Source organism: Chrysochloris asiatica, unplaced genomic scaffold (assembly GCF_000296735.1).
Source record: "Chrysochloris asiatica unplaced genomic scaffold, ChrAsi1.0 scaffold00079, whole genome shotgun sequence".
Lineage (NCBI taxonomy): Eukaryota > Metazoa > Chordata > Mammalia > Afrosoricida > Chrysochloridae > Chrysochloris > Chrysochloris asiatica.
Genome location: NW_006408597.1, coordinates 1,112,714 through 1,123,483, shown reverse-complemented (window position 1 = coordinate 1,123,483; position 10,770 = coordinate 1,112,714). Strand labels below are relative to the sequence as shown.

At 45.0% G+C, this 10,770-nt stretch overlaps 1 protein-coding gene across 1 annotated transcript in view; it reads left to right on the top strand.

Moving 5' to 3' along the window:
• The first annotated feature begins 5,550 nt into the window (after window positions 1–5,550).
• JDP2 (Jun dimerization protein 2) overlaps window positions 5,551–10,770 on the top strand; it is a 40,479-nt gene continuing 35,259 nt past the window's right edge. Inside the window, exon 1 of the mRNA XM_006865514.1 lies at window positions 5,551–5,769. Coding sequence (XP_006865576.1) covers window positions 5,569–5,769 — 201 coding nt within the window. The 5' untranslated portion in view covers window positions 5,551–5,568. The remainder of the gene's footprint in view (window positions 5,770–10,770) is intronic.

Sequence of the window (10,770 nt, the reverse complement as noted above, 5' to 3'; positions counted from 1 at the left end):
TTAGCAGGGCCTGTGTATTTGGACAAGAGATATTCTGAATATTCTTCATTCACGATATATGTTTCTGTGCATATAATGCAGTACTTTAAGTTGTGTGTCTACAAACTCCTGAGGAAGTCAGACTGGAGATACAATGATCAGATCTTTCCTTCAGGCTCTTTCTCCTTGGATCCCTCATCCATAAACCTAGACTCAAACCACAGCTTGGGGTCCACTGTGACCCTCCGAACTCTTTCTATCTTATTCATACCTTGCTTGTTAGCCTCCATCTTGGGTCTGTGCATTACCCAGCTTGTCTTCATTGGCTAGCTTCCAGATTATTCCTGGTCAGTGTCCCAAATTGCCAAAGTCTTTTTGGATTCTAGACTTGTCAAGCCCCATTTCCCAGCGTTGGTCTTCTGCCAATGTCTAGAACATGCTTTTTATTTATGCATCCCAGTTACTAATGGAGACATGAGGGGTGTTGAGTCCGAAAGGGAAAGTCTCTGGGTTCTTCTCTGAAAGCTTGTAGTGTGTACTTCTCCTTTTCCTACTAAATTGTTTCCATATGAAATAACCAGCTTGAGGGATGATTTCACCTCTTCTCATCTTTCCTATGTTCCCTTGAAGTGGGCAAATTCCTCCTGGCTGCTCTTGGGTCCCTGCCCCACCTACCTTTCAAAGATGCTTTGGTCACAACAAATTACTTTAGTTTTCACACATCACCAAAGTTGCCTTCAGTCTTATATTGTCAGCCAGTTCTTTGTCGGTCATGCAGATCCAGTTATGAAAGGTGGTCACTCCAGCACCTCGATCTTCTACCCTTGACCCCTGAGATAGGCAGGATGAATGTCAGTTGTGGTGGTCTTCTCCTGGGGATGGCCTGTGTTAAGAACTTTGTAGTTTGTAACTGAGCAGTTAGGGGCTCCCTCATAGGAGAAGGAAAGATAAGGGAACAATTATTTCTGAAAGGGCTGACTAATGCTTGGCCCTCTGAGATTCCATCATTGGGGTGGAATTATGGGGGAACAGGAGGATGTGCCTAGATGGGGAACAGCAATTTATGGGACCGCTGCTTCAGGAGGTGACTCCCCTTCCAGATGGTTCCACAGTAGCAGAGAACTCATTATATTTTGGGATCACTTGTTAGTGCCTCATTTATACCATGTGCATGAAAATAAACAGAAGCTACAAGCTGAGCCTATCAGTGCTAGACCAGAGTGGGGTCTGGCTTTCATCTCCCAGACACGATGGCTCAGGCAGGGAAGCTTACTGGAGTATTTTTCTTGGGCTCTACTGTGGGAATGAATAGCCTGGAGGTGAGATTATGGTCGGATAATGAACATCTAAACTTCCTGAGACAGAGCCTTCCCCTTCTCACCAAAGTTTGCTCTGCCATGAATCTGTGATCATTGGCTCTTTTATTTCATTTATTTGTTTAATTCTACATGTGTTTATTGATTGTCCTTTTTCTGCCTGAAGCTATGGCAGGGTCACACAGGGGAGATCACCAGTCATAGCCACTGCTTGTCCCCTTGGGGCTGGCAGTACAGAAAGGCTCCTGGGATTCTTGCCAAGGCAGGGCTTTTACCTTGTGTTTTTGCCTTGCTCCGTTCCTTTGAGGTGGTCCCTCCATCCCTCGCTAGGGGTCTGTATCCACAGAGCTTTTCCCAGCTTCACAGTGCTGTTTTGAGTTTGTTGTTGTTGTTAGGTGCCATTGAGTCGGTACGGACTCATAGTGACCTTATGCACAACAGAACGAAACACTGCCCAATCCAGGGCCAACCTCACTACTGTTGCTACGCTTGAGTCCATCTATGCTGCCACTTGGCTAATCCACTCATTGGGGCTCTTACTCTTTTTTTCCTGACCCTCCACCTTACGAAACATGATATCCTTTTCCAGCGACTGGTCCCTCCTGACAATATGTCCGAAGTATGAGAGACAAAGTTTGGCCATCTTGGCCTCCAAGGAGCACTCTGGCTGCACTTCTTCCAAAATGGGTCTATTGGTTCTTTTGGCAGCCTATGGCACTTTCAGTATTCTCCTCCAACACCAAAAACATCAATTCTTCTACGGTCTTCCTTATTCACTGTCCAGCTTTCGCATACATATGAGGTTATTGAAAATATCATGGCTTGGGTCAGGCACACCTTAGTCCTCAAGTTGACATCTTTGATCTTCAACACTTTAAAAAGTTCTTGTGCAGCAGATTTGCCTAATGCAATACATCATTTGATTTCTTGACTGCTGCATCCATGAGTGTTGATAGTTGATCTAAGAAGAATGAAGTCCTTGACAACTTCAATCTTTTCTCCGTTGATAAGAATGTTGTTTATTGGTCCAGTGGTGAGGATTTTTGTTTCCTTACATTGAGATGCAATCCATACTGAAGGCTGTGCTCTTTGATCTTCATCAGTAAATGTTTTAAGTCCTCTTCACTTTCAGCAAGCAAGGTTGTATCATCTGCATATCATAGGTACGTTGTTAATGAGTCTTCCTCCAATCCTGATGACACATTTTTCTTCATCCTTATTTTGGGTCACTGACTCCTTGTTGCATTCATCCCTGTCTGTGAGAGGGGATTTTTGTAGGCTTTCTTTTCAGCTGAGAGAGAGATGTGAGTTTGTGTCCTTCTGGCTCAGATAACCTGAAGTCACCCCTCTGCTTGCTGAGTGGCACTGTTTTCACCACGATGGTCCCTTCATTGACCCCTTTCTTCTTCTCTATGGAAGAGGGCTCAGACATGGTGCCCCTGAGAGACCTCTGTATGTGGCAGCCGGTAGCCCTACCTGTGTTGCAGCTCCAGCTCCCGAGGGTGTCCTTGAGGGGTGACTCCCTGGTGGACCCTGGCCTCTCACCCAGCTCAGGTTTAGGGAGGGCCACAGCACAGTGGATAGCCACATGTGAGAGGGCACAGGGACCATTTGTATGCCGGGCTGCCTCTCAGGCTGCCATGGAATTCTTTAGGGGGGCTCAAGGGGTGGGGTGGGGTGGGAAGAGAGATTATTCCTAAACCTGCATGTCTGATAAAGGGACGCTCTCTGCAAGAAAATGGTCCTCCCTATGGGCCAGCATCTGAAAGTTCACCATTAGAAGGTCATTCCTCCTGCTGAAGGGTCTGACATCTCTGGAACTCCCTAGAGGAGAACCAAAAAGTACTGGTTCTAAAACTCCAGGAACCTGGAGTCTAGCCCTGGCTCTGTCCCTCTCTGGCTGTGTGACCTTGGGCAAGTCATTTAGCCACTCTGAGCTTCAGTTTCCTCATGTGCAAAATAAGGATGTGGTTTAGATGAGTTTACAGGGCCTCTTCTAGCTCTGAACTTACATGAAAATGAGTATCAGAGCATTTTCTGAGACAGCTCAGGGGACTCTAGCTGCTAAGGGGGCGGAGAAAGTACGTAGGTGGGAAGGAAGGGCTGAGAGGACCTTGTGTGGGAGATAGAGTAGGTGGAGCACAGATGAAAGCGCCTGAAGGCACCAAATACAAACAGCATTGCAAAGCAGGGAGCTCTGTGCAAATGACTTTCTGGGCAGATGCAACAGGGTACCGAGCCTGAAAGGACAAGCCCATTGCTTATGTGCACCTTTAGTTAAAGCAAATTATGTGCAGTGGAAGTTTTTGTGGTTTGAAAGGGTAAATTCTCATATCCTTCTCTCAGAGTTCAGAACTATTGACAAATAGACATAAGAGCTGGAGAGGGAGCCACATTTCCCTTTATTTACTGGCAAAGCTGGACTGCAAGGAGGATGCAACTTGGACTTGTGGCCAAATTGGGCTTCCTAATATGTCCTTCTCTGAACATCTAGACCTTAGAACCGTAAGGCAAGAGATCGTAGGATATCTTCTAACGTTGCTCCTTCATAAACAGAACCCAAGACAATGCTGCCATCTGAGTGTGCCAACTGTGCCCAACAGAGAAATGTGGTCTAATGGAGACCCAGTTTCCACTGTGTACCCACATATATCCCTCTCCATAGGAGGAGGCAGGAAAAGATGAAAGAAGAGGTCAGAGCATTCCTCTAGGTTTCATTTTATGTGTGCAGAAAGGTGGGAAAGGGGAGAAAATTGATATAGGCCTGGAGTTTGAGAGCCGTTTTGTATTAAAACTCTGTTTACAAGGCTACTTGAAAGCCAAGACTTTGCACATCTGATCTCTACCTTTCCACAGCCTGGCTCAGAATATGTGGTCAATAACTGGATGGATGGATGAATGAGTGATGGATGGATGAATGGATGGCAGGTGAGCTGAAAGCTTTTAAGGGACCAGACAAATGTGGTTTTGCTGGTAGATTGTCATTTGTGTCTTGAAACAAATATTTTTCATCCATGAGCTTCCCCTCAGGGAAAAGAAGGAAGAAATAAGACTTCCCTTGGTGGTGACCTGTCTGATTTGTGTCCTTCCGTCCTGCCTGCGTCAGTCTTCACCTACAACCCTACAGTGTGTGGCAGAGCTAGAATATGTGTTTGTTCTGAGAACGACGAGACCAAGGAGTGGGTTTCACAGGGAAAACACATGCTGATGAATTCCATCCCCTCTGCCTGAGCCTCATCTTCATAGGCACTAGACACACACACACACATACATGCACGAGCACACACATACCGCACACTCACCTTTCACTTAGATTTGCTTCATCTTGTATTCAGGATGCCTTCACAAGTATGCAGAATAGGATGTGTGATTTGAAGGGAGGCACTGTGCCAAACCAAAAATAGCTCCTCTTAAACAGGTGCAAAAGTGCTTGAGATTCCACAGTTATCATTCATTCTCTGGGAGGTCTAGTGTGGTAATGTCAATCTCAACTCTACTGGGTTTAACTGTCTACAACCTTGAACAAATTATCTTTGTAGACCTCTGCTTTCTGTTCTGTGTAATGGGCTTGGATCCAGTCTTATGGGGCTGATAGAAGGATTACTACAATGCTTGGCTCATAGTACCTGCTGGATAAGTGGTGATACTGTGGGTTTGGTGCTGGGCTGTTAGCTATAAGGTTGGTGGTTCAAACCCACTAGCTGCTCTCACTCCCATAAAGATTTCATCACAGAACCCTATGTAGGGTTGCTGTGAGTTGGAATCAACTTCATAGCATTGGGTTATACTTGGGTTGAGAGTTCCTGGGCGGTGCAAATGGTTAATCACTTAGCTGTTAACTAAAAGGTTGGAGGTTTGAGTTTACCCAGTGGCATCTTGGAAGACAGTCCTGGTGATCTAATTCCCAAACTTCAGCCACTGAGAACTCTGTAGAGCTCAGTTTTACTCTGGCACACAAGAGATTTGCCTGAGTCAGAGTAGAGTAGACTTAACAACAATTGTTGTGTTTTATTTTTATTAATTGGGTTAAGCATTGGAACATTGTCACTTTCTTGTAAAAAAAAAAAATCAGGTAATCCCTCTTAGCAGAGGTGTGAAGTACTTGATCAAGTTGTCCTCTATAACAAGGTAGACTTAGAGGCAGGAAGAGCCAGTGGATGGGTGACAGAAGGGACTGGGGTCTGGAGCCCCTCCTGGAGCCCCTTGCCTGGCTGACAGCACTGTTCTTGCTCTTTTCTCTCCCCCTCCAGGTTGGACCTCCACGCCTCCTGCTATGATGCCTGGGCAGATCCCGGACCCTTCCGTGACTGCCGGCTCTCTGCCAGGGCTTGGCCCCCTGACTGGCCTTCCCAGCTCAGCTCTGACCACAGAGGAGCTAAAGTACGCAGACATCCGCAACATTGGGGCCATGATTGCCCCCTTGCACTTCCTGGAAGTGAAACTGGGCAAGAGGCCCCAACCCGTGAAAAGTGAGGTGAGCCAGGCATGGGCTAAACAGAACTCTGGCAGCTGGCTGTGTGATCTAAGTGTGGTCTGAGGACTATCTGAGAGACCCTGTGGCTTGACAGAAATGCAGAATCTTGGGTCCCACCCCAGACCTTCTGAATCAATACCTGGATTTTCAGAACACTTGGGAATTCATGGACATAGGCATGTTTACACAGCACTGCTGAATCTGGCTCCCTGCCTTCTCAAGGGGCAAGTGAAGGATGAGAGTGCACTAATGAGCAGTCGTATCAGAGCCATTTCTCTGGGGTGTTGTGAGGAACAGGGGATTATGGAAACATGGGCATGCTTTGAGTGCATGAGGACTCCTATAAAAAAGGAATAAAAAAAATGGGGTATGAAAGAATCAACTTGGCTATCCAGTTTCAATCTCTTACTGGTGGTGGTCATGTGCTGTGGAGTTGGTTCTGACTCATCACGATCCTGTATAGGGTTTCTGAGGCTGTAAATCTTTGCGGGATCTGGTCAAATGCTTGCTCTAGTTGACCTGTGGCACTATTAATACATAGAGTGCCACCCCCAGAAAACAAATAAAAATCAATGACAAACTCATAAAAACAAAGGCCAGGAATGCCAGTCCTATTGGGTTCTCTTTAAAAATGTTATTGCTAGGGACATCATCTCTCTGTCTGGCCCCTGTTTGGAGCTGGATGAGGGAATTTGCAAACAGGATGGTGTGGCTTCACTTCCCAAGCAGAGCTGGGATGGTCTCAGTCACCCTAATGGTGTTCCTTAGATGGGGTTTTTAAGGCATCCACATGAAGAGCACCTCCCCCCTTGTAAGCCACAGCTCCCCGAGCTTCCTTGCAAAAGAGCAGTATTTCTCTGGAGACTGGTGAGAAATCTCCCAGCTGCCTCAACATTGGTGCCAATTGCCCAGGGCTGCCAGTTTGTCCCTGCGAGGCCCCCAGCCGAGCCACTTCTTCAGGGGCCTAAGAGAGTAGCTGCCCACTTGTAAGCGAGAAAGAGGCAGTGGTGGGAAGTGGAAATGTGGCTAGGGGGAAGGGCAGGGATAGCAGCTCTGTCAGGGGTGTCTGGATGTGGGCTCGTCCTTCAGGATGGAGCAAGTTTACGAGGGAGGGACTTTAAAAAAAAAACTATGGTAAATACATATGTAACGAAAAGTTTGACATTTAAACAATCTTCACATGTACAGCTTTAGTGACATTATGCTTATCATATTGTTCAACGTCTCTCTCACTGCCGTTAAGTCAGTTCCAACTCACAGCGACCCTGCATAGGATTTTCAAGGCTGTAAATCTTCATGGGAGCAGACAGTCTCATCTTTCTCCCTTGGAGCAGCTGGTGGGTTTGAACAGCCAGCTGCAGTTAGCAGTCCCGTGTTTATCCTACAGCAACATGCCAGGCTCCATATTGTTCAGCATATTGGCTTCTATCACCCTTAACAGAACCTGGAAGCTGAGTGCCCTCTAGGCATTGAGTCTTCCTTTCTCCCTTTGAGGGAAGAACTTTTGAGGGAGAAATGAGGGGAAAGTTAAGTATATAATGCAGCTATTACTCTACCTTCACTCCACCTTGGGTATCCTAAAGACTGGAAAGAAGGGTATGGGCTGCTGGGAGTTTGCTCAGGGATTGAAAACTGGTCATTTGTGGGTTCCATCTGGCTCGCAGATATGTTTTGTGTGGCTAACATTTTGTTTTAAAAGAAACTTGACCCAGCATTTTCAGTTGAAAATGTGGGCTTAACCTTTGGTTTAGATCTTTGGGAAGATCTGGTGATCCAGTGTCCTGTAGTGGTAATGTGTAATGACAACAGCTAAATGGAATGGAGAGGACCACTTCACCTCACCAATTTCCTCTCTCCAGTTTGCCGCAGGCTCCCACACTTCCCTATTGCCTCCATTCTGTTTACACTGTTGTTTTGACATTTTGTCAGCCACAACTGCCGTCATATACATTAGCTACTTGGAGACCTTTGAGCTCAAGGCACCCAGATTAGGTGCATTGTAAATGGTCACTAAAGACTGTTGATTTATAAGATGAGTTGTTGCTGTTAAATGCTGTCAAGTTGATTCCAGCTCACAGTGACCCTGTATAGAGGTTCTGAGGAGCAGTTGATGGATTTGAACTGCCGACCTTGCAATTAGCAGTTCAGTGCTTACCCTATGGCGCCACTCCTAGAAGAGTGACTGTAATTATATTCTTCTGGACTGATTTTGTAAATCACCATGCTGTTGATTGCGCTTGCTGGCTTGGGCCGTGTACTTTATGAATGACCCTCTGCCTTCCACCCTTCTACCCTATGATTTGAAAGCAACCATTTCCTGGTCCTTCCATGGCAATAAATACTATTGAAAGCCAAAGACTGAACAGCATCCCAGCTGGAATTGGCCTGTGGTGGGCGGGAGGAGGGCGGCAACAGGGATGTGCAGAATCACCCCATTCCCCTTTGCAAAAGGCTTGGGAGGCACTTTCCTTTTTTTGGAAAAAGGCCTTTATTTGGGTTGGGTATTTTTACATTTCACAGACACCCCAAACTGGTGGCATATGCCCTGTACCTGACAGTGACGTCCTGTCCTCACAGGCACCCACAAATGCTCACCATCTAGGCCGTGAAAATAACAAGCCGTTTTTAGGGTCTATTTGCATGTCCTTTCCCTGGCTGTCAGTTGGCAGTGGTGTGGGGGCGGAGACACAGGACAGAGCGGCGGAGATGGTGCTCTGCAATGTAAGTAAGGGCAGCCTGCAATGAGAGGGGACCTCAAAATGGCTCCTAGCTTGGACCCAAAGAATGCTAATTTTTAGAGCAATTAAAAAAATAATAATAAAAAGAAGAAGGAAATGAGGAGAGTAATGGCAGCTGAAGAACGTCATGTTCCAAAGGTTTATTTGCATGTGGTGAGCTGTGTTGTTGTTGTTAAGTGCCATCTAGCCAGTTCCGACTTATAGTGACCCTGCATAGGGTTTGTGAGGAGCAGCTTGGTGGGTTTGAACCACCAACTTTGCAGTTCAAACTGACTTTGTGGTCCAGTGTGTCTTTAGTGGATTTAAATGGGCATTTTATAGACTGGTAAAAGTCTTCCGAAAAACAAGCTGGTTTTGTTTTTGTTAGGCGCCATCCAGTAGGTTCTAACTCAAAGCACAACAGAATGAAGCACAGCCCAGTCCTGCACTATCCTCAGAATCTTTGCTGTGTTTGCGCCCACTGTTGTAGCCACTGTGTCATTCCATGTCGCTGAAGGTCTTCCTTTGTCTTTGCTGACGCTCTACTTTCCCAAGCATGATATCCTTTTCCAAGGACTGATCCTTCCTATACAGGAGATGAGGTCTTGCCATTCTAAGGGGATATACTTCTTCCAAGACATATTTCTTTGTTCTCCTGGCAGTCCATGGTAATTTCAGTGTTTTTCACCAACACAATTCAAATGCGTTAATTCTTCTCTAATCTTTAGTCTTTGTCCAGTTTTTGTTTGTTTATGAAGTGATTGAAAATACCATGACTTGGGTTGGGTCAGGTGCATCTTAGACCTCAAAGTAGCATCTTTGCTTTTTATGACTTTGAGGAAGTCTTTTGTAACAGATTTGTCCAATGCAATACATCATTTTATTTCTTGACTTCTGCTTCTATGGACAATGATGGTGGAGCCCAGAAAAATGAAGCCTTTAACAACTTACATCTCTTCTCTGTATTGTGATGTTGCTTATTGGTCCAGTTGTGAGGATTTTTGTTTTCTTTAGTTGAAGTATAATTCATAATGAAGGCTATAGTTTTAGATCTTCATTAGTAAGGGCTTCAAGTCTCCTTTGCTTTCAGCAATCAAGGTTGTATCGTCTGCATAACTCAGGTTATTAACGGACTTCCTCCAATGCTGATGCCACATTCTTCTTCATACAGTCCAGCTTCTCAGATTATGTGCTCAGCATACAGATTGAATAAGTATGATGAAAGGATATGACTTTAACACACACGTTTCCTGATTTTAAACTACATGATATCCCTATGCTCTATTCAAACAACTGTCTCTTGTTCAGTATACAGGTTCTACATGGGCATAATCAAATGTTCTGGAATTCCCATTCTTTGCAATGTTATCCAAAATTTGTTATGATCCAGACAGTATAATGCCTTTGCATAGTGAAAAGAGCACAGGTAAACATCTTTCTGGTATTCTCTGCTTTGAGCAAAGATCCATCCGTCATCAGCAATGACCTATCCCTCAATTCACATCCTCTTCTGAATCCGGCTTGAATTTCTAGCAATTGCATGTTGATGTATTACTGCAGCAGTTTTTAAATGATCTCCAGCATGATTTTACTTGCGTGCATTATTAATGATATTGTTAGATAATTTTCACAGTTTGTTGGATAACCTTTCTTTGGAATGGGCACAAATATGGATCTCTTCTAGTCAATTGGCCAAGTAACTGTTTTCCAAATTTCTTGGCATACACTTGTAAGTGCTTCCAGCTTTCTATCTTTTGTTGAAACATCTCAGTTGGTATTCTATCAATTCCTGGAACCTTGTTTTGTTTTGTTTTGTTTTTGTCAATGCCGTCAGTGGAACTTGAACTTCATCTTCTGTACAATCAATTGGTTCTTGAGTATATACTACTTCCTGAAATGGTTAAATGTCAACTAATTCTTTGTGGTACAGTGATTGTGAATTTTTCCATCTTCATTGGATGCTTCCTGCATTATCCTATTTTTTTTTTCCCATAGTGTTTCTATTTTTTTTTTGCCCATAGTGTTTCGGTGGAGTCAGTTCTGACTCATAGTGACCCTGTCTAGGGGCTTTGAGGAGCTGCTGAGTTTGAACTGCCGACCTCATGATTAGCTGTCCAGTGCTTATCCTACAGCACCATACCAGGATTCCATTGTTTCTCCCGTAGAATCCTTCAACATTGCAACTTGAGACTTGAATTTTTCTTTTGTCAGTTCTTTTAGCGTAGTGGTTACGAATTGGGCTGTGAGCCGCAAGGTCAGTAGTTCAAAACTACCAGCGGTTCCG